The 22,461-nt window shown below is 34.9% G+C and overlaps 6 protein-coding genes across 7 annotated transcripts; 5 read left to right on the forward strand and 1 right to left on the reverse strand.

The window, feature by feature from the left end:
* The first annotated feature begins 515 nt into the window (after positions 1-515).
* LOC120266575 (protein Asterix) lies at positions 516-3,996 on the forward strand. The gene is made up of 3 exons (XM_039274214.1): positions 516-688; positions 2,929-3,029; positions 3,686-3,996. The coding sequence occupies exons 1-3, from the start codon at positions 539-541 to the stop codon at positions 3,750-3,752; spliced, it is 318 nt and encodes a 105-aa protein (XP_039130148.1). The 5' UTR covers positions 516-538; the 3' UTR covers positions 3,753-3,996.
* A 1,266-nt stretch (positions 3,997-5,262) lies between these two features.
* LOC120266328 (40S ribosomal protein S19-2-like) lies at positions 5,263-7,815 on the forward strand. Its single transcript, XM_039273948.1, has 4 exons — positions 5,263-5,423; positions 6,856-6,946; positions 7,109-7,292; positions 7,563-7,815. Exons 1-4 carry the CDS (start codon positions 5,268-5,270, stop codon positions 7,633-7,635), a joined length of 504 nt encoding a protein of 167 aa, XP_039129882.1. The 5' UTR covers positions 5,263-5,267; the 3' UTR covers positions 7,636-7,815.
* A 1,745-nt stretch (positions 7,816-9,560) lies between these two features.
* LOC120266960 (UDP-glucose 6-dehydrogenase 4) lies at positions 9,561-12,510 on the forward strand. Its single transcript, XM_039274619.1, has 2 exons — positions 9,561-9,738; positions 10,823-12,510. The coding sequence occupies exon 2, from the start codon at positions 10,844-10,846 to the stop codon at positions 12,284-12,286; it is 1,443 nt and encodes a 480-aa protein (XP_039130553.1). The 5' UTR covers positions 9,561-9,738; positions 10,823-10,843; the 3' UTR covers positions 12,287-12,510.
* A 218-nt stretch (positions 12,511-12,728) lies between these two features.
* LOC120267398 (putative glycine-rich cell wall structural protein 1) lies at positions 12,729-13,383 on the reverse strand. Its single transcript, XM_039275034.1, has 2 exons — positions 13,033-13,383; positions 12,729-12,743 (listed from the first exon to the last, which is right to left on the reverse strand). Exons 1-2 carry the CDS (start codon positions 13,381-13,383, stop codon positions 12,729-12,731), a joined length of 366 nt encoding a protein of 121 aa, XP_039130968.1.
* A 587-nt stretch (positions 13,384-13,970) lies between these two features.
* On the forward strand, positions 13,971-16,239 carry LOC120266454. Its single transcript, XM_039274082.1, has 5 exons — positions 13,971-14,051; positions 14,159-14,212; positions 15,135-15,505; positions 15,591-15,674; positions 15,938-16,239. Exons 3-5 carry the CDS (start codon positions 15,152-15,154, stop codon positions 16,082-16,084), a joined length of 585 nt encoding a protein of 194 aa, XP_039130016.1. The 5' UTR covers positions 13,971-14,051; positions 14,159-14,212; positions 15,135-15,151; the 3' UTR covers positions 16,085-16,239.
* A 1,265-nt stretch (positions 16,240-17,504) lies between these two features.
* LOC120266986 lies at positions 17,505-21,505 on the forward strand. 2 transcript variants are annotated; one of them, XM_039274658.1, is made up of 4 exons: positions 17,505-18,106; positions 19,533-19,765; positions 19,888-20,036; positions 20,122-21,505. In XM_039274658.1, exons 2-4 carry the CDS (start codon positions 19,540-19,542, stop codon positions 21,259-21,261), a joined length of 1,515 nt encoding a protein of 504 aa, XP_039130592.1. In that variant the 5' UTR covers positions 17,505-18,106; positions 19,533-19,539; the 3' UTR covers positions 21,262-21,505. The 2 variants fall into 2 exon arrangements, with proteins under 2 accessions (XP_039130592.1, XP_039130593.1); XM_039274659.1 differs by having other exon boundaries at positions 17,511-17,615.
* Positions 21,506-22,461: the final 956 nt, after the last annotated feature.

Genomic DNA, 22,461 nt, shown 5'->3' on the forward strand with positions numbered 1-22,461 from the left:
CATTTAAGTTAAACTCATTGCATGGCCAGGGGGGCTTCCCACGGGAAAAGTCCTTTTACAAACTCAGTCACGTGCGTCGCATCACGGGACCTGATTCTTGATTTGATGTACCTCAGACTTCTCTTTATCACAAAAGGCAAACTTTCCGCGCGTGAAACGATGCCGGCCTTCCAACCAATGAACGACAACCACGTGATCCCTCTACACTGTTCCGCGGATCATCTAACAAGGATCATATCATCAACCGTTGATCGACAGTTCACGTAATCTCCACCGTACAAATAGACAGGTGGATATCCGGTCTGATGTTCCTCAGGAATGATGTCTTTACATTAAAAGGAACAGCTTAACCAGGCGTGACCCGACTGACCTTCGACCAATGATGCACCGGCACGAGATCTCGCAACACTGTTTCGCGGGCCATCTATGATGGATAATCCACACCCTTGATCTAACAAAGAACGTATCTTGACCGTCCAAATCGAGACAATATTCCAAGGGGAGAGAGATAGAGAGAGAGAGAGAGAGAGAGAGAGAGATGAAGGAGCCGAGCGCGTCAGCGAGCGATCCCCGGCAGCCGGCGGCGGCGAAGGTGTACGTGCCGCCGGCGGTGGCCCCTCAGGACATGCCCTTCGACTATTCCGGCTTCTTCGCCGTCATCTTTGGAGTCGCCGGCTTCATGCTTCGGGTATGCGTTGGATCTCTCGATCTCCTCTTGGTTTTGGGATTTGAGTGCCCTTGTTGAATTATCCGTTTGATTTTCATGAAATATGGTTGAATTTGGCGATTGTGGCAAGTGATTTGCTTAGATTGTATGCTTTAATTGGAGTTTCGGTAGTAGATTCGTTCAAATTTCGTTCGTGGATTTTGATTTGCAATCGAAGATTTAGAATCAAGATTAGTATGATAATTCTATTTTAATTTTGCTTTGAAGAATATTGTATTCGATTACCCTTAAAATTTCCTATTTTGGATGATTTTGATGTGATATTGCAAGTAATTCGCACGGATCAATTGGTTAAATCTGAGTTTTTTTCACTATATTCACTCCGGTTTGTAATTAGAATCAAGATCAGTATGTTAATCTTGTTCCTTTTTGTAGTCACCACAACGGCATAATGTATATATTGCTTTACCAATTTGTAAACTACACCATTTTTGTGCTCTACCGGGCCTTGTGAAGTTGGTTTGGTTTGTGTTTGGTTGGAAAATATTTTTATTTCTTTGACGTGAGGTCCTCATGTACACAGATTAGAAATGATATGATGGAAATTGTCTTCTTTTTGTTTAGAATTTAAAATGGTACATGCTAGTTGATAATTTGTTTTCTTGAACTTCTTGCCTTCGGCTATAGAGATTTGCTGGAATTTGTAGATTGATGTGTTGGTGACTGAACTGAAATCATATTTATTTAAAATAGTGTTCTAACAGAATATATTTCTGTCTATGGGAGAACTAGGATTGCACATTGAACACCATTGTTTGCTGAATTATCACTTAACTTGCTTGAATTGTATCTTCAACATTATTGCTTGTCTAATTAGCTCCTATCTTACTTAAATTACAACCCCTTATCCAAGCTCAAGTTATGTAGGTTGATTTATTTCTGAAGTCCTAAATTCTAATTGTGGTTGGAGACAGAATGAGAACTAAGAGAAATATTAAGGTTAGTCTCTACGATTTGAAGTTAGGTACATACATGAGATGTTAAGTAATGAGTATTATAATAAAGTGATGAAGTTAAGAAATTTTAACCAGGAGTTGTAGAAAAAGCTTGACATATCTAATGCTAACCATAGTTGTCTTCGTAACATGCTTCCGGACATTTCATTTATGACCGTGCTTGATACTGATTGGAATTTCCTTTTTGGGATTGCTGAAAATGAAAAATAACAATTGATGAGACACCTCTCATCGGATAGCCTGCTTTCAATTGTTACACATGCTATTCATGAAGACAATCATGCTGATGGAGGCATTTAAGCACAATTAGGATATTTTAATGCTGAAAATAAGGAATACAACATGGATAATAATGGGAAATGGATACTAAGGTTTATACCTGCAAACAGAAAGTTGAATCAACTAAATAAGGCAGGCTAATATCAAGGAATCCCAATCAACTAAATTTTTGATGACTTGGAGATAACAAAGTGAACTAGAAGATAGAAGAGCAATCATCTCAAACATTACAGGAAATTGTATTCGGCTGTGGTTTTGTCTATAGACTTGTCTCTTGTTAACTTTTGTAATTTTGTTTCTTACAAATATTTTTGTACTGATTTTTTTTTTATTTCAATAAAGGATTCAGTTATTCCTCCAACAAAACTGGTCCAACTTGCCGGATAGTGAAATTAATAATCAATACAAGAATAGTGATAAAAAGCAGAATTACAAAAACAACTACAAACATGTCTCCAGACCTAGCCCCAAAGACAATTTCTTGTTATGTTTGTATCGTTGTTTGAATAAACTTTGAGGGTGGTTGTGTGATATCTTATGGTTGGGGGCATTTTTTTTTTACATGTCTTGCCATGTTTAAGTATTACTTATTTTTTTCTGGTTGAGTATCTTTTGTCTAAAACTAAAAATTGTTATTGTCAAAATGTTGTGATATGCGGATTTGCATGTGAAACTGTCAAGTACTGGGATATGTTGGTTGTATGACCTTAGTTTAGTTGTTTGTAGAACTACAGATAATTATGTATCAAAGCATTTGATGAAGCAATAGCCATTATGAGCATTATTTATTTACTGTGGTGTGACTAACTCCTGGTGTGGCAATATTCACATATGTTTGTCGTTGGATTATTATTATTATTATTATTATTATTTTTTACCAATGGCCATTTTATTTATAGTATGAAGGCATGCTAATTTTTTTCTTAATGCTAATATTTTTTGTTTTACCCTGTTTTTTTTGTGCAGTACAAGATTTGCTCATGGCTGGCTATCATATTTTCCGTTCAGGCCATTTCAAATATGAAGAATTTTGAAAATGATTTTAAGCAGATATCTATGGCTATGATGTAAGCAAACCTTCAAGTCTATCTTCTGTTTGACAGCAGTAGTATCTCTTGGATGTTTTGATTTTGTTTTGATGTCCATGACTAAGTTTGTTATTTCAAGTTTTACAGTTAGTTTTTTATGACTTGATTTGGAAGGAAAGGATGAATACATCATTAGAAGCAAGATTTTTTCCAGTAGATATATGCCTGAGATTCTGATTGTTTGAGATAATCTGTTCATACTTGAATACTTTGTTCTAATCTGATGTGTGCAACGTGAACTTAATTCATATATTTTTGTATGAATGACAATTTGTAAAGCAATATTTGCTAGCATTTAAGTAATGACATACATTACTACAATTGCGAGTCCTTTGATTTCATGATGACCAAATTAGATATTATTTGTCATTATATAAAAGTATTCAACATGCATGTCAAAATGTTTGATTTCAACATGCATGTCATTACTTTTATATAGAGGAACATATTCATTTGGTCACATTGATACACTGCTACATATTACCTTTGTTTAAAATACCTACAATATTAACATGTTTGTGCAAAATCTTAAACAACTAGATAATAATTATTGAGAAAGAAAGATTAGACACCCTTTTTTTTATATCAATTAATATTAAATTGCGCCGCTGTGCTTATTGGTGAATTTGTACCAGGTTTGGGATCATGGGATTGGTGGCAACTTACTTAGGCCCTGCGAGGCCGGCCAAGACCCAGAGCTGATATTTCAGGCATGTCGCAGGGAATGAAAAATGAAGGAGCAGAGTGAATTACTGGTTCTATACCTGCTAGAGAGTCAAAAGAGTTTTTTAGCTTAATATCTATGTTTAATTGCAGACATTGTGAATTTTGAATGTGTCCTATGTGGAATTTTTATGCTGCAGTTTGCTTTATTTTGGCAAATATTGAGTAAAACCGGTGGTTCTTTTCATAAATTTATCTGTTCTTTGTTAGGTTATGTTTTTCAGTGAATTGTTATTGAATGCAGCATGGTTGTAACTTTGATCCAGTAGGCATTTTGTGAACTTGTTTGATGTCAAGTCATGATCAGCAAGTACTCATATACGAACGTTCATATCAGCCGTTGAATTTCAATCCAATAGTTGTGCTTAATAGTATTACTTTATAGTATAATTTTATAGTATTATTGTGTTTATAAATAGTAGCACAGTAAAAATACTCTATTAAATCTATAGAAACTTTTTAAAAATCAAATCAAAACTAATTAATCTAAAGTAAAACCTAATTAATTCTCACGTCCACAGTTGTCCTATTATATATATATATATGTTTATAAAGATTCAAGTATCTATATATGTAACAATATTTTAAATAACTAACATTTGTTCATCTTAAATGAACTTAGATAATAGATTTTATAACCATATTGTAATATGATTGAAAATTGAAATAGAGAGAGAGCATGTATAGATTAAGTATTTTAAAGCTTGTTGAAACTTTAATTACAAGAATACACCTTATTTTTTATAAATAGAGTGTCTTTTGAGAAAACCATATGGATGGTATTGTTCATATTGTAGTCTATGGTTTACAATTTACAAAAATAAAATCCTGGTTTTGTATTATTAAAATTCAACGGTTGATATTAGAGCTTTATGTTAGTTATCACACGTTAGATGTAAGAAATAATAATGAACTTATATGATCCATGCATGCTATTTTCAAGGAAATAATGTGTTTCCTTTTTTTTTTCCATTAGTAATTAATGGTTTTTTAAAATTATATTTTAAAATTGAAATAATGCTAAAGTTTTTTTTTACTGATAAATTTGACCCCTTACTTTGGATTTGATCAAAATAGCTAACTTTTTAATTGATTTAGTGACACTAAGGATAGATGATTTATTTAGGATAATTGTCACTTTATTGTCATCATCGCAGCAGATTAATCTTTTATTAAATTACCTCATCTTTATTATTTAGTGAATAATATAGCATATTTTTGGTACTAGTTTTTTAATATAATATTTTTTTGTTTGGTTGTTCATTTTTCCTATAGTTGTGGAAGCAGTAGTATATCTACTTAAATTAAATTAAAATAAAATAAAAATATAAAAAATAAATTATCTCTAAGCCCAATTTCCACAGCCAACCCTATCGAATTGGGCTAGCCTCAGAAGCCCATTGTAATTGGGCTGAAGCTGGGCTTTAAGAAGGAGAGGGCAGAATAGTAATTTAATATCCTCGCATCGTTGTATAAATAGATGCTTGGGGGAGAATGGACGAAACCCTAGCGAAGGTTTGGAGGAGCTTTAGCGCCGAAGGAGAAGCAGGGGCAGCTGCGATGGCGATGGAGGCGGGGAGAACCGTGAAGGATGTATCTCCGCATGAGTTTGTGAAGGCGTACTCCTCTCATCTCAAGCGATCCGGCAAGGTTTTTGATCTGCTTCATTTTTTTTCTATTTCTTTTGTTGATCTTTATTGTAATGCTTCTTTTTCTGATGGTTTTTGGAGTTCGGGATCTGTTATTCATGTTGATTTACTTTTTTTAGATCTCTCTTTGAGTGATGACGATGTGCGGAATTGTTCTTGTGTGTAGATTTGATGTTTATAGTGATAGGAAGTTTGGAACTTTGAATGCTTGTATTTTTCGACATTTTTCTCAGTAGATTTTAGAGATGTGTGAATGGAGTAGTATTGTTTCTTCGGATGTAATGAAATTCTCGTGTTACGCTTCAATTTTTTGAGTCATATTGGAATGAGAAAAAATTTCATCTTGACAGCCATTCTTGTAAATAGGGTGTTGAATTTTTAGTACTGTTACGCTAATGGTTGTTTTTGAAGGCAACAGGATATTGATTTTTTTTTTTAAGTTGATTTGAACATATTGGAAAAATTGGCACCCTTGTTTCAATTCTCTGAGCGATAGGCTCATGTCTCATAATGATGAAGTTTGTTAATTGTGTATACATAAGCAGACAACCATAGATTCTGGATCTTTAGGGCACGTAACTTGTGCTTTCCGAATAATTTTGGATTACATTATCACAACTGAAATACCTCTAAAAAATTGTGGAAGGACTTGGAAATTCTTCCCTCTTCAGTGTAGAGTTCATCTGTTGAGCAGTATTATACCAAAAGATTATGGGAAACTTTCTTGACCTTGTCAAAGTACACATACCTTTTGCATTTCTTCTCGTTAGAGTCCCATTGTTGATTCTAACAATAAAATGTAATAGTTGTTACTGTCAAATTTGTTGAGAATTGAAACTTTGGCATGTACAAGGTATTTAATTTAATTTTTCATCAGGCCACTTCAGATTGTCTTTATGCTTGCTATGATCCCTTGCCTCGTACAATTGTTTTGGTTTCTATCTTTTATGGAAACCATAAAGCTGTAATCCCAGCATATCTACCAGAATTCACTCATGCCATGATGTGCATTTGTGTACAGAGTTTTAAGTTCTTTGAAAAGCAGCAAAAGTGAATTATGATAATTTAGGATGTATTTCATGTTAGTTGTGTGATATGCATTTGTGCCGTGCTTGAACATCTAGGGATGTCTGCTTCTCTGCATATAGAACTTTGGTTGAGTGTTAGTTTTAATTTAAGATTTTTTTTCCTATTGAACTCTTATCTTATCCTAGGTTTTACTTCCTTGCTTCATTTTCCTCTAATTGGATTGCCACATGAACAATGCTTTTCTTAGTTCCTGTTGATGTTTTTCTGGTCATCCTAGTAAAATTATAACAATTCAGCAAGTCATGAAAATTAATTGACTAGCATTTTTTTAGTCTGCTTGTTTTACAGTTATTGACTGTACGCCATTTGGTTTGTCTTGATCTTCTCTTTTGTTTTATAAACAGATGGAACTGCCACACTGGATAGATATAGTGAAGACTGGCAGGTTCAAGGAGCTCGCTCCATATGATCCAGACTGGTACTACATCAGAGCAGGTGTGTTTACCATCTATCATTCACCTTTGTTTAACCCATTTAATTCTTGCATTTGCTAGCCATAATCTAGCCATCTTCCCACTGCACCCATTTAATTCTTGCATTTCCCAGCCATAATTCAACCATCTTCCTGTTGTACTCATCATTAACTTCTTCATGCAGCTTCAATGGCAAGAAAGATCTATTTGAGGCAGGGGATCGGAGTAGGTGGTTTTCAGAAGATATATGGAGGGCGCAAAAGGAATGGGAGCCGCCCACCACATTTCTGCAAGAGCAGTGGGGCTATTGCTCGTCACATCCTGAAACAGTTGCATACCATGGATATCATTGAGATCGAAGCTAAGGGGTAAGGACAAACTTTCGTTTTCAATTTTGGTTTTCATTCTTGAAACATATATGCTTTCTTCCTGTTCCCTTTCCAAAGCTTGGATAGTGCATTGCATTCACTAAGATCTTATGATTGCATAAGGCGAATGTTTGACAATTTTAAGAAATGAACTTTTGAAAAGAACACTTTATGATTAGTGTATGACTTGCCATTGGATCCTTCTGATTGATTATGCATAAGTTCTCAAAACAGATAGCTTTGAAATTTTTTTTGCTTATTATGTTTCAGGGGACGGAAAATTACATCTACCGGAAGGCGAGATCTCGATCAAGTTGCAGGAAGGATTGCAGTTGCTGCTTGAACAAATTCATCAGATGATTTTGTTTATTAAGTTCTGAATTTCAATTTGTGTTTGCTGTCATCTTTGAGATTTACTGGTCCTGAAGCTCTTCTTAAGGCCTCCCAATTAAGCATACCTCTTGCAATCTATGTTCTTTAATTAAGTACACTTGTGTTGAGTTATTTATTAGTGTTTTGTTCAGAGTTTGCTTTCTTGGTAATTTGGTATATCTATAAAATAGTCTAATTTGGTGGAATTTAGCCTAAAAATAAGAATTGTCAATTACTGTTTCTTTCCATATTTACTACAATTCTGAATTAAATATTTTTTTTTATATTTAACCAAAGTTTTATTTTCAATTATGGTGTCCTTCGAATTCTAATTCTATAAGTTTTTTTTAAATTTTTATGTACCATTAAATTTTTTTTATTTTTGACATTAATGATTTTTAAATTTAAATTAATATAAAGTACATGGGTTGGTGCAACGGTGCAACGGTTGGAGTATTTTTATTATTACAGAAAAAATTCTAAAAATTAAAAAAAAAATAAGAAAAAAATAAATCATTATCTTTTTTTTTTCCCTTATATATAATCCCTTCACTTAAAATCTTGCAAAAACAAAAGGACCGTTTTTATTAAAAAAAAAAAAATCCACAGCAAAATAATAACTTTCCTTCTCCAGTAATAATAATGAATTTAATTAACAATATGAAAAATCACCTCGATTTTTCTCGATCTAAAAAGTTGGTTCTTGAAATCAGAATAGCTGCTATGCTTCCATTAAATTTCTCACTTCCCAAGACTGAAACCCTAATCTACAGAGGAAAAGGAAAGGTAAAGGTAAAGGTATATCAATTTTTTTAAATTGCCAGCGATTTTTCATTCACAGAGTGTTTCTGGATCGAATTTTGCAGTGTTCTTCACGTCTTAAACGAACTAATCATTCAATTTGGCGAGATTTGGTAGCATTTGGCCATCCCCGTGCTTCACGCTAATCAGCCATTAATTTTTCTTATTTTCTTCTACCGGTTTGATAATCTTTGATGTTGATTTGTTTTCTTGCTTTAAAAACACTCTAAATCCTTTCTTTTTGGGCATCTGCCGTCGTTTTCACTTCTTGGTTTTTAGTTCCTTTTGATTTTTTAATCAAGAAGTGTATTCAAAATCTTGGATCTGTTCAAAACCCTAATTAACTTTGGTGATCCTAGTTTTTTTTTTTTCTATTATTTTTTTTTTTCCAGTAAAGATTATGTTTGGAGATGTTTATTTGGAGTTTTTGAGATTTTGCTTGCAAAAATTGAATCTTTATTGCATTAGAGCCAAACTTTGTACCACATGTGAAGGAAAAATGAGACGCTTTGACATTTCTATTTACTAAAGTGGTTTCTAGGAAAGTTCTCTGCACAAGGTTTGGTGTCTCTTTTATCCCTTTGCTTGTGTCGGTTGAGTAATGGTGGAAAGATGGGCCTTTTTTTTAATGCAATTGAACATGCTTACTACCAATCTGCACATCATTGCTAAAGTCCTTATCTTTATGGTTTCAATATATTAAAAATTGCTGTGCTTGATGATTCAGTAATTATAATATCCCATGGTTGATATTTTGTATGTGGTTGTTGACTAGAATCTATGGGCTTGTCTCTTGCTTATGCACATCAATTATTTATCTCATTTTACAACTCACAAAAGAAGTCTTCAACTCTGAGGTGTTGGAATAATTCCAGCTAGCTTGTCAGAAAGATGATTACTGTGCATTAGTGGAATGTTGAATTAGTATATTCTTGTTTTTGTTCTTGTGTTTATAAATCTTTTTTTTTTTTTTTAACCTTGGTTGTAGAGTAAAAGTAACTTCTTTGTTGTTGTGAAAACTCACTGCCAGTTATGGAATTCTAGAGAGCGTGTTGAATAAATCCAGCTCAGCTATTGGTGCTGACCTTTTTCATGGTTGTTTGTGAGAAGGTGGAAGGTAGATCTCACAATAGTTTTTGAGTATTTAAGGAGGTCTGAGTCTCCTCTCCTTCCCTGCAGAACTAGCACCATTCTCCATTCTTCCCAATTGTTTCCTGTTCGTGTCTTCTCTCATCCTGTTCTTCAAAGAGGGGTGCTGGTGAAGTTCCAGTTGGTAACTTTTTTATCTGAATCTTTCATGGCATCCCTAGGATTTTAAATTTTGTTCTTTGTTTTCTGAATTCCTTCTAAAACGGGTCATTTCCTTTGTTCATTGTTTTTACTTTGATTTTGAGGCTTGTGGGATATTTAGTTGCCAGATCTGTGCTTTTCCTGTATTGGTTATGTATTCTTTGAATGCAGAGGTGTCATCTCGGTAGTGAAAGCAAGAGAGGCCTTCATTTTTTATTGTGGATGTATGCAAAGGTTTTTGCTTTTGATCCGGAGATAGAAAGGGCTTCCTGCAATACAAAGATCTGATTGTAGATGTTTGCTTTGTGCGGATATTTGAGCAGTGTGTCCTGAAGTTGTTAGATCTGGATCAAAAGATTTCAGTTTTGATTTTGCTGTTGATCCGGTTTGATGTTTTATTGAATGCATCCTTTAATTCTTAGGATTTGCTCATGTGCTGTCTGGTTTTTGCTCTTGCAGTGATTTGGAGAAATTTGGTTTAACTTCTTCGTCTTCTAATTTGTATATTGTGAAAAGCCTTTGTCAAACTATCAGCTGTTTCTTCTCCTCCTTTGATATTTCTTCTGGCCTGTTTGTAGATCTGCAACATTTCTGTCAATCTCTGTTACAAGTTAAGAGTTATTCTCTCAATACTTTTCAAGTGCCAAATGGCAGTTGATATATGATTGTTTTGCCTTTGTTTGCCTTTTCATATTTGGAAGATCTAATGGCAATTTAGATGTCATATGGTTTAGTTTTGTATTAGTACTCTATGTTGTACTATTCCAATATAATCGAATGTCATATCTGCAATTCTGCAGCTGGCCTTTACACATTTTTTTATGCTTTGAATTTGTTTTTTGATTTTTCTGCATTATATGCTTTGAATTTGTTTTTTGATTTTTCTGCATTAGATCATTAAGGTCATGTGAATAAAAAAAAAAATTCAAGATGTTTTATTGATGTCCTGATCTGATTAATTTTTAACCATTTGAATGAATGTTTGTAGTGTCAGATCTGTTATTCCTTTTGTCAAACAATATGTGAATTGCAGAGTGATCTTCTTACCTCATTTTATGAACTTGTAGGTTGGACGGTAATCTGTAAACATGGTGAAGATCTGTTGCATTGGTGCCGGCTATGTTGGGGGGCCAACCATGGCAGTTATCGCTCTCAAATGCCCATCCATAGAAGTGGTTGTTGTCGACATCTCAGTTGCGCGCATCAACGCATGGAACAGTGACCAGCTTCCAATTTATGAACCAGGCCTTGATGATGTAGTCAAGCAATGCCGTGGCAGAAACCTCTTTTTCAGCTCGGATGTTGAGAAACATGTTTGCGAGGCTGATATCATCTTCGTGTCCGTGAACACGCCGACGAAGACTCGTGGTCTTGGTGCTGGTAAGGCTGCTGATCTCACCTACTGGGAGAGTGCAGCTCGCATGATTGCCGATGTCTCCAAAACTGACAAGATTGTGGTCGAGAAATCCACTGTCCCCGTTAAGACTGCCGAGGCCATTGAGAAGATCTTAAGCCACAACAGCAAAGGAATCAACTATTCCATTCTGTCGAATCCAGAATTTCTTGCTGAGGGTACCGCAATCCAGGACTTGTTCAACCCTGATAGGGTACTTATTGGTGGTCGTGAGACTCCAGAGGGCCAGAAGGCTGTTCAGGCACTGAAGGCAGTGTATGCTCATTGGGTGCCCGAAGACCGGATTATAACTACAAACTTATGGTCAGCGGAGCTTTCAAAGCTTGCTGCAAATGCTTTCCTGGCCCAGAGAATCTCGTCGGTCAATGCCATTTCTGCTCTCTGTGAGGCCACTGGAGCTGATGTTGCCGAAGTGGCGTATTCTGTTGGGAAGGACTCGAGGATCGGGCCCAAATTCTTGAATGCTAGTGTCGGTTTCGGAGGATCCTGCTTTCAGAAGGACATTCTAAATCTGGTATACATCTGCGAGTGCAATGGCCTTCCTGAGGTTGCTAATTACTGGAAGCAGGTCATCAAGATCAACGACTACCAGAAGAACCGATTCGTCAATCGTGTCGTATCCTCCATGTTTAACACTGTTTCCGGAAAGAAGATTGCCATTCTTGGATTTGCATTCAAGAAGGACACCGGCGATACAAGGGAGACCCCTGCTATTGATGTCTGCAAAGGTCTGTTGGGTGACAAAGCGACGATCAGCATATATGACCCTCAGGTGACAGAGGACCAGATCCAGCGTGATCTATCGATGAACAAGTTCGATTGGGACCATCCGATCCACCTTCAACCGATGAGTCCCACGGCTGTGAAGCAAGTCAGTGTTACATGGGACGCATACGAGGCTACAAAAGGCGCTCATGGCGTCTGCATTTTGACCGAATGGGACGAGTTCAAGACACTAGACTACCAGAGGATCTATGATAACATGCAGAAGCCGGCATTTGTCTTCGATGGACGCAATGTGGTAGATCATGAGAAGCTTAGGGAGATTGGATTCATTGTCTACTCCATTGGAAAGCCTCTCGATGCTTGGCTCAAGGACATGCCTGCCATGGCGTAAAACTTAAAACCGAAGACATTACCATATACTTTGTTGTCGAATTAGGCGGAATTGACTATTCTTTATGCTTTGTTGTGTTTGTTTTACTGCAATGTAGTGTACTAGTGTTGTTGTCATACCCACCAGCCATTTAGTTGTTCTATGTGAAATGACCGTCAGATCTTTGTATGAATCTCTACTGCTATTCTTGTTTTTATCAAAAATTCAAAAGGTTAAAATGGTTATTTCAAAGTGATTACTGTTAGGCTTTTTTTTTTTTAAAATATTAAAAAAAAAATATTTACTAAATTAAGCATGTTTGGGATTATTTATAAAAATACGTTGATGAAAAATAAAAAAATTTATCCGTTTTCATTTTTTTTATTATTTATTTTAAAATATAAAAAATGGGAGAGTTTTTCCGTTTTCAAAATTTTATAATTTTTTTTAATTAAAAAAAAACTCATGCTGCTGTTAACTGTTAATTTTAAAAAAAATTCTTTTTATATAATTAATTTCTTAATTAAAAAATAATTGTTGATATATATATATTTATTTATTTTAACGTTTTATTTAAAAAAAACTAGAATCTAAAAAAATATTAGAAAATGTTTCAATATATATATCACTATTGGTTTTTCATAAAAATGAAAAATAAAAAAAATTTAAATATATATATATATATATCACCATTAGGCATTAGGGTTTTAGACGTGTTCATTATTACCTCTCTCTCTCTCTCTCTCTCTCTCTCTCTCGATGGATACCTCCCCACCGTCACCCCCAACCTCACCACGACGCCGCTCTCTTTTCCGTTTCTCTTTGTCCCCACCGCCACCAGGATTATCTAATCTTCGGCTGGCCCCGCCGCCACCACCCGGGCTCTCTTTTCTTCTAATGTCCCCACCGCCATCCCCACTCCCATCCCCATCCCCATCCCCACCTCCATCTCCATCCCCATCCCCATCCCCACCTCCATTCCCATCCCCATCCCCACCTTCATCTCCATCCCCATCCCCATCCCCATCCGGGTCACCCGGGCAACTCCCATCCCCACCCTCACCCCCACCTTCATCCCCACTGGACTGGGTTTTGGTGGGGGTTTTCCTGGCAGGCATATTTTATCACGGCCGACATTGCTCGCAGGGGTGGAGCACGGGGACTGTTCAAGCACGCACTCATACGGTTCGTCACGTTCGTTCTGCAAATGCTGGAAAAGACCGAGGATGAGCAAAGTGCCGAGACTGATGATGATGAGTGAGCTGGTGGTAGTGTATTTAGCTTAATTATCAAATTGTTTATCTTAAAGTAAATACTCTTAAATATCTGTTTGAATGTGATATGAATGTGATGTTAATTAATGAAAATGCCTGTTAATTTGAATGTTTTTAATTTATCGTTGTAATATATATATGTATATAGGTTTTTAATTTCTAGTTCTATTAAGAACTAATCATTTAACTTTGAATCAAAGTAGAAAAAAATTTTTATCCTATTCCTATAGGAGTGGGGAAATAAATAAAAAAAATTAAAGTAAAAAATAATAATTAAGAAAAAATATATAAAAAAAAAGGAGAGGGAGAATATATATATTGATTTAAAATAAATTAAAAAAATGTTTGAAATTCAAAACTCAAAAATTGGCAAACCCTAAGCAATAAGGGTAGTTTTGTAATCTTCTCTCCTATGTAAACCCTAAATACCCAATTAATTCACTTTCTAGGGTTTCTCACCTCACAGCAAAGGTTTTGGCGGCTGGCTTTCGAACTGATCTCTTCTGGGTGAGGTGAGCGTTCTTCTCTTCTTGCGATCCATGGCCAAACTCTAGATTTCTCGATTTTCTTATTAATGTCTTAATTTGCTGATGTTGTATGTTTATGATTCCTTGTTTAGTTTCACTTCGAGGGGTTCTTTCGGCGGCTGGGGATCTGATCTCCTCTCCTCTCGGTGAGCGTTCTCTTCATGGGATCCATGGCCAAGTGCTATGGACTACTCGTTGTTCTCTTATAAAAATCTTAATTTGCTGATGTTTGATGTTTTTAATGATTGCTTATTTAGTTTGTTTCTTTGAAGAGATAGATTGAGATTAAATATTGATGTTTTCAGCTTGTAAACATATTAGTGAATAATCTTGAAATTTCTTCTTTTCATTGTCACTGAATTTGTTTGACATGTTGATTTTGAAGTTTTGAGTATATATATGGTAGAGTTCATTTATTTATTTAATTCTTTTATAATTTTGTTTTCAATGCAAACTTTCAAAATTTTGATGATAAAAAAAAAGTCCTAGTGATATTTGTGGGTCTGATGAACTCTCTATGATTGCAACACAAAACAAGCAAAATAAAATTAATCATGCAAACAGTAATACAATAACAACATTTTTTTTTTTTTTTTGGCAAAAATCAAGACCATTAATTCCAGGCCAGCTAAAATAAACTGCATTCGGTCCTGGCACTTATCTCTGAATATCCTGAAGTGCTCTGTTGTAAGTTGAGAGACCTGCTGAACAAGTCCTTTGAATAGCAACAGTCGTAATATAATTACTTGCATTCTGTTGGATCCATGATAGAATCACACTTTGATATATTTATTTTACTTTAATTGAAACATGTTTTTCCTATGTTTTGTTTTACTTTAGTACCAAATTGATTTATTTGTCCATACTAATCTTGCTTCCAGTTAGGAAGTCTTTGATAAGTGCACACTGTTACTAGGACCTTTACTCTATGTCATTGATCTTATTACAAAGCTATTGTACCTATGACTACAACCCAATTAAATAAATCTTTACTTAAATAGCATTTCATGTTTTTATTTTAAATTTTTAATTCTCATAAATAACTCAAATCAATTGTTATTATTTCAGTTTTAATTTCTTAACTTATGGATAAGTCATGGAAAGAGCTTATAAAAGGAAGGAGGGTAGATGAAATGGAAGAGAAGGTCACCAAATTCTTCTTCCATGTCTTTGTTAGACCATCCAGAGACAGAGATGGTAAATTATGGTGTCCTTGTTTTAAATGTGGTTCTGTAAAAAGGGTGCCTAAAAGAGAAGCATTTGATCATGTTATCTGTGATGGATTTCTCCAAGGACTAGAAGTAAAGGTACAAAGGTTAAAGGCTGAGGTCCAAGTGTTGAAACAATCTTTAACTACTGTTATATCATTATTTGAAAAACAATTTCCAGGTGAGAATGAGGAAATTCTGAACACTATTGCTTCCATGATCAATCAAAAGGTATGTAAGGGTATATATATATATATTACTGGTTTTATATACAAGTTCATTGATTTTTTAACAATTTATTTAATATTATTTGTAGGCACCTGAGGCATCTGGTACTCAACAAATGCCATGTGGAAATGATCATCTTCCGGAATCAAGCCATCGCGTAAAACAAAATGCGGTAAGCTAATTAATTTAAGCACTGTTGCTTCCATGGTCAATGGAGAGGTATGTGATGGTAAATAGTTTTGGTTTTATGTAAAAGTTTTGTTCATTGATCTTTTGCTTTGGTAGCTATGTGTTTGATTATTTTTATTCAGTTATTGTTTGCTTTTGATGTATATGTTGTGGCTATCTTTCTTGTGGCCTTTGAGATATATTCTTTCCGTGATCAGAAGTCGCAAAATTTTGATTTTTAACTATTTGTTTAACTTTTTTTTGTAGTTGCGTAATGCATCTGGTACTCAACAAACACCAAATGGAAATAATCATTCTCCAGTATCAAGTCATCTCGCAAATCATTTTCGTTACCTGCCTTTGGTTGCCTATTCAGTTGGTGTCTTATTTTGTATTTACAAACTTAGATCGTAATCTAGTTGCAGTTGCCTGCCTTTGGTTTTCTATTTAATTAGTGTCTTGTTTTGTATTTGCAAACTTAGATTGTAATCTAGTTGCAATTACCTGTCTTTATTTTCAACAAGTATATGTTCATAGTCGATTTTCCAACATCATTTCAATTTCTTTTATTTTTGTGTTCTGTGCATACATTAATGCCATTCCTCAATTCTGTTGTCTGTTTTTTTTTCTGCCTACATTCAACAGCTAAATGAGGCCCATTATGTTAATCTAGTTGGATGTATGCTGCTAATTTAGCTGTGATTTCTAAGAATGATTACTTAAATGATTCTCAGGGAGTGTTTATAACAAATACTAAGTTTTAACAGTAATTTTAATTTGGTGTACAATATAGCTATATGAAATAAGTTAGTGAAGGTAAAAGCTAAAAGATAGATTGAAGAACTTTAATTTTTTTTCAACTTATTATACTAAATATTTGGAAGAGCATAAATCTGTTATCTGCTGCTATTTGGAGGTCCTTTTCTGTTATTGACTAGTTTAGACACCTTAATTGAAAATAAAACTTTGGTTAAATATAAAAAAAATGTATATTTAATTTAGAAAGCAGGAACATTTATAAAACACTAATAAATAACTCAACACAAGTGTACTTAATTAAAGAACATTGATTGCAAGAGGCATGACTAATTGGGAGGAGACTTTAAGAAGAGCTTTAGGACTAGTAAATCTCAAAGATGACAGCAAACACAATTTGAAATTCAGAACTTAATAATCAAAATCATCTGATGAATTTCTTCAAGCAGCAACTGCAATCATGTCTGCAACTTGATCGAGATCTCGCCGCCTTCCGATTGATGCAATTTTCCGTTCCGTCGCTTGAAACATAATAAGCAAAACAAATATCAACATTCTCAGTTTTGAAAACTTATTACAGAATCAATCAGAGTGATCTAAAACAAGGTTTAGAGTCCAATAAGCATAAAATGGCAAAGTCATACACTAATCTTAAAGCATTGTTAATGTAGCAATAGAAAAAAAAAACTAGGATAAAATAAGAGTTCAATAGAAAAAAAAAAAAAAAATCTTAAATACAAACTATTACACAACTAACATATTAAATACATCCTAAATTATATTAATTTTAATAAAAGGATTTAAACATAGATTATTAATTTATGTTTTTCGTCAATATGTGTGAGCATGCAATACCAAGAAAAAAAATATATTAAGGAAAATAATACACAGGAGCAAAAGGAAATACAAAGAAAATAATTTTTTAACATTTCAGGGAGGTATTAGCTAATATGGAAAAACCAGTCAACGGGTTCGGGTCAAAAACTGGTAGCTTATTACATAAACGGATGCTTGTTATTTAAACCCGTTAAGTTAACGGGTTCGGATTCGGGTTCAGAGCGTAAAACCCGTGAATAGAAAGGGAAGGGATCGAAATCCCGATCTTTTCGTCCCTTTTTAGCCTCCTTCGAACACCGCGATCTTGATTGAAATCCTCCTCCAATTCCTCCGATTCTTCTTCTTGATCTTGGTATTGATCTTCTTTTCAATCTATTCATGTTCTTCTCTTCTGATTGATATCGATTTCTCTTCTTGCCGTGGTCGGGAGTAGGTTCTAGGGTTAGGGTTTCGTACCTTTTGTTTTTCGTAATCTTCGTTGGAAATCGATCAATCGGTTTCCTAAATATACTTTCTTTTGGTGTTTGTTGGCTTTTCCCTCTGTTAATTGATTCGATTTTGCTTTTTGTCGAACGTTGAAATCGAAATCTAGGGTTAGGTTTTTTTGAAATCTTCCCCGTTCTCACCAATAGATCTTTTGCTTCTGTATAGGTTCAATTCTGAAATCCCAACCCTTTTCATGCTTCAATTGCTTACAATTTTACCGATTTGATTGCTTTGCCAGTGATTCCATCTAGGGTTTGTCATTTTTAGGGTTATGCAAATTTGAAGTTTTGGGAAATTTTTCAAATCCTTTGCAAAAGCTTGTGGGTAGTTGCTCTTGAATAGACAACTTCACTGTAGGTAAATAACTTTCTTTGCCACTCCTGAATAATCCCTTTAATTGCTTTTCTTTGCTCAGATTGTGATAATCATGATGTTGTCCTGCTACTTTAGTGGACTGAATTCTTATCAGCATTGTATTCCATTGATAGTTTAGCTAACTAGTTGGCCTTTTCTCCTTAACATAATTCACAATGCTTCAAAGATACATGCAGGTTCTTTTAAATACTTATGTGTCCATTATGTGCTTTTATTACTTTTTGAATCACTGTGCATCATTTACTTGGTATGTTGCACATGCATGATGTGAGAATATACATGGATTTAGGTGTTGAGATGATTATGAAAAGCCAATATGGCAGTGGATGTTGTGCTTGATGGGTTCCATTGCTGCTGAACTATATATATATACAGCATCCTTCAATTTGTGCATTATGTCAATTCATCTTTTTTTTTTTAATCTCTTTGCATGCATTTACATGGTATGCTAGATATGCTACTATTTCATAATGTGGCAATATTTGCGGATGTAGCTATCAAGTTTGTTGGAAACTTTAAATAGTTACATGTCCACAATGTTGGTCATCCCTTATTTCATTTCTTTGTGTGCGTATAGATGCTATGTTGCAACTGCATAATGTCAAATGTGCATGGATGTTGTTATTATGATTATCAAAGAAAAAATGAATGTAGTAGTTGATGTTGTGTCTGATGGGATCCCATTGTTGGGTGGTGTGTGTGTCAATTCATCTCTTTTTAATCTCTGTGAATATATTTAATTGTCACAATGCACGGGCAGCATGGCATGAAAATATGCACGAATGCAGTTTTTAAGATGATTTGAAATAACTAATATGGTAGTAGCTATTTTGTTTGATGAGTTCCGTTGCTTTAGAACTATCAGGGGTATATTATGGAGGTTCATCTCTTTTTTAAAATCTTTGCATGTATTTGCTTGTTACATTGGGATTTCTTGACATGAAAATTATGCGGATGTAATTATTAAGATTGTTAGAGAAAACCCATCGGATAGTTGATATTGTGCCTCATATATTTATGTATGTATATATATATATGTGCAGTTCTCTTTAAATACTCATGGGTCAATTATGTTGATTCTTGTCTTTTTTTAATCTCTGTGTATGTAATTTACTTGCTATATTGTGATTGTTGGACATCCTCCATCATGAATCAGAGTTCAGAATTGTTTTGCCCTTTGGAACTTTTGTTTATGTTCTGTTATGGCATCCTTGTTGATAAACTTTACTCAAGCTAATTGACTCTTGATGATCCTACTAGGCGTTGAATTTACTTCTCACCATATGAGGGTGGATTTTGGAAGTGATTATATGTTATACAGCATAGCCTTGTGATCTGCAACTTTTGTTTCTTATTCCCAATTGCCGATGTCTTAATTTTATCTGTGGTATAAATCATGTTCTGGCAGTTTAAGTATGTTGATCCAGCATAACAAGCGGCCTTTTGCTGATGATGATACCCTCCAATTACCTTACAAGCAATCGAGGCAGTCAAGTTACGATAGCCCATTTTGTGTAGAGTTTATTAATGGATATGGCCCTGAGAAATCACTAAACTCAGATGCGGATCATGGTAGTCAGCTAAGTGCATTCCAAACAATCCCTCTGACCAGTAGGTCTTCTGGGAGGCCAACTACTTCGGGTATTCATTTTACACTTGCCATTATCATCCATTCAAAGAGTCTAGTTGAAAGTTTTAAGATGATAACTATATATATAATTATCATTTGACTTGATAAACTGACTTGCCATAATATTGGGCAGTACTTTCAGTTCCTGCTAGTAAAACCATGGAAGATATTAGGGTTGATGCTGGCAATCTAGCTGAAGCTGCTCATGGCATCCCATCCAGCTTATCATGGGCCAGATGTAACAGATATGAAGCCGACATTTGTTTTGATCCACCCATTCTGGTATTGTTTTCCTCTGCTGCCTAATTTTGATAAGTTCTCTTGGCTAGAAGAAACCCTCTGACCCCGATTTCCTCATCTGTTTCAGAGATGTGTTCCCGTTGGACCAGATCATCAAGCAGACATCCCTGTATGGGTTCCGAGTTCTTCCAAGAATTCCTCTGGACCTGCATGTGCGGAATCTACAATTAATCAAAATAATGGAGACACCACTGATAAGTGGGTAGGGACTTGCATCATCCCAATGCCTGATTTTGATTTGCTAAAAACTTTGGAGGATGTTGGAGCTGGGCGTCGGCTGTCTGATTGTACATGTGGTGATGAGGGATCGGTCATTTGTGTGAGACAACATGTAATGGAGGCAAGAGAAAAGCTTAAAATGGTGCTGGGGAAGGACAACTTTGATGCTTTGGGTTTTTCTTACATGGGAGAGAATGTGGCTAGTAAATGGAATGAGGAAGAGGAAGTGCTTTTCCATGAAATTGTCTTCGCCAATCCTCCATCATTGGGCAAGAACTTTTGGAACTATCTCCCTCGGGCCTTCCCCCACCGTAGTAACAAAGAGTTTGTAAGCTACTATTTCAATGTCTTCATGCTTAGGAAGAGAGCCAGGCAGAACATGTCAGACACATTGCCTGCTGATAGTGACAACGACGAGTGGCAGGAATGCGATGATTGTATATTTGCAATGTCTGATGAAGATGAAGAAAATTCAGTGTTGGATTCTCTGACAAACATAGATAACCTTGCCACTGATTGTCTTGGCCATGATGAAGTTGATGTCCATGAAGAGGATGGCACTGATACATCTGACAATGAAGAGGGAGACGAAGATGACTGTGTTGCTGATATCCCTAATGGATGGGCCTCGGATAAATCAGGCAACACTTCCATCGCTCACTCAATGGATGAAAATTTGCTGAACAGCACGAAGGACCAAGGTGTTCTTGACGACTCCTGCATGTCCTATGAGAGCCAGCGTAATTGGTCAGACTCTAGCAGTGATCTCACCGGAGCGGGTGCAACCCAAGATCATCACCATCTTCTTGATATGAACCGGAATGATAATTTGAATGAATTCATGGATCATGGCTATCTCATGGGACATTCATGGGATATGAATTATTTTTGTGTTCGAGAACAGCAAGTCGACTTCTCACCGACTGATGTGATTGAAGAGGTGTTTCAGAATGAGACTGTCAATAATAACAATGGTAGTAGCAACTAGATTCTCCTCAATTTCTGTGAGTTCAACATCACCTTAGTCTTTTATTTTTTTTTTGGTCTCATTTTCATCGTCGATGTTCATATTTGTCTCTTCTACCGGTTATGCTTCGCCACCATTTGTTTGGCGAAAAAATCATATTGCTTTAATCCATGTTTCTCCATGCCCTGCTGAATGCACCAGAACTGTTACTTGTAAAATTCAGAAACTATAACATATTCTCATACAACCAGTGGAGATTTTGGAATGTCTTTGTATCTCTTCTCTACTGTTCTTTTGTATTATATATATATATATCATTGGAACAATGAGCTTCATGCTTTTGCTTCTTGTATCTGAGTAAACTTAGTTTCTTCAGGTTCAGACAATTGATTGTGCTATAATGACATTTTTACCCCTTACAAGGGTATAAATGTCATTAAATGCAATATATATATATAATGTGTGCAGGAAGTCTAATGATATTCTGAAACAGTGAAAAAAACAAATGGTGCTCCCAAAAGAGCAGAAGAAGAAGCAGAAAACAAGGAAAAGCAAGTGTCCCCCTCTCTTCTTAGCTTTGGGCAGTGTATCAAAAGTATTCCAATTTGATTGACTCTCTATTGAGTATTTTGAAAGCATTGCTAGTGATTTCCTGCTCACTTAACACATGCATCATCATTATTGCATGGCATAAGACCTATATAATATAAATCACAACTTATATATATATATATATATGCATAGATGATTAATAATCTAGGGATGTTTACAGTAGCCGTGTGATGTTACAATTTTAATTATCTTAAATAGTACTGAAACACACAGTATCATAAATAGTAAATAATTGTATTGTGTATATATAAACAAAAATTATTCATTATCCAACGGTTTTAAATCAAAGTTCTTAAAAAAACAGTAATGTATGGATTTACTTATATTATTTTTTTTGTTAGTGTAATGAATGTTTTTCAGTGTTTTTAATTGATGAATAGTATTCATATAACATTCATGACAGTATGAGTTTGTTCCAAATTTTCAGAAAAAAAGGTGCTTAATTCTGTTCATTCAGAAAAAGGAGTGCAGTTATCAAACATGAAAGAAATCAAAACATAAAAAGGTCATAAATTGGTGCTTTCTTTCATTAAAAGGGAAGGAAAAAAATGGGGTTGATGCTTGAGAAGATCTTGCCATGATTTTATCTTTGTATATTTGATATTATAT

The sequence above is a fragment of the Dioscorea cayenensis genome, chromosome 8, assembly GCF_009730915.1.
Source record: "Dioscorea cayenensis subsp. rotundata cultivar TDr96_F1 chromosome 8, TDr96_F1_v2_PseudoChromosome.rev07_lg8_w22 25.fasta, whole genome shotgun sequence".
In the NCBI taxonomy this organism is placed as follows: Eukaryota; Viridiplantae; Streptophyta; class Magnoliopsida; order Dioscoreales; family Dioscoreaceae; genus Dioscorea; species Dioscorea cayenensis.

Bases quoted from the DNA above. Each gene is read 5' to 3' on its own strand.
- LOC120266575 (XM_039274214.1), top strand. From the start codon at position 539: ATGAAGGAGCCGAGCGCGTCAGCGAGCGATCCCCGGCAGCCGGCGGCG. The intron at 689-2,928 runs GTATGCGTTGGA...TTTTTTGTGCAG, and splicing joins TCGCCGGCTTCATGCTTCGG to TACAAGATTTGCTCATGGCT. The intron at 3,030-3,685 runs GTAAGCAAACCT...AATTTGTACCAG, and splicing joins CAGATATCTATGGCTATGAT to GTTTGGGATCATGGGATTGG.
- LOC120266328 (XM_039273948.1), top strand. From the start codon at position 5,268: ATGGACGAAACCCTAGCGAAGGTTTGGAGGAGCTTTAGCGCCGAAGGA. The intron at 6,947-7,108 runs GTGTGTTTACCA...TTCTTCATGCAG, and splicing joins CTGGTACTACATCAGAGCAG to CTTCAATGGCAAGAAAGATC. The intron at 7,293-7,562 runs GTAAGGACAAAC...ATTATGTTTCAG, and splicing joins ATTGAGATCGAAGCTAAGGG to GGGACGGAAAATTACATCTA.
- LOC120266960 (XM_039274619.1), top strand. From the start codon at position 10,844: ATGGTGAAGATCTGTTGCATTGGTGCCGGCTATGTTGGGGGGCCAACC.
- LOC120267398 (XM_039275034.1), bottom strand. From the start codon at position 13,383: ATGCCTGCCAGGAAAACCCCCACCAAAACCCAGTCCAGTGGGGATGAA.
- LOC120266454 (XM_039274082.1), top strand. From the start codon at position 15,152: ATGGATAAGTCATGGAAAGAGCTTATAAAAGGAAGGAGGGTAGATGAA. The intron at 15,506-15,590 runs GTATGTAAGGGT...TATTATTTGTAG, and splicing joins CTTCCATGATCAATCAAAAG to GCACCTGAGGCATCTGGTAC. The intron at 15,675-15,937 runs GTAAGCTAATTA...TTTTTTTTGTAG, and splicing joins ATCGCGTAAAACAAAATGCG to TTGCGTAATGCATCTGGTAC.
- LOC120266986 (XM_039274658.1), top strand. From the start codon at position 19,540: ATGTTGATCCAGCATAACAAGCGGCCTTTTGCTGATGATGATACCCTC. The intron at 19,766-19,887 runs GTATTCATTTTA...AATATTGGGCAG, and splicing joins TGGGAGGCCAACTACTTCGG to TACTTTCAGTTCCTGCTAGT. The intron at 20,037-20,121 runs GTATTGTTTTCC...CATCTGTTTCAG, and splicing joins GTTTTGATCCACCCATTCTG to AGATGTGTTCCCGTTGGACC.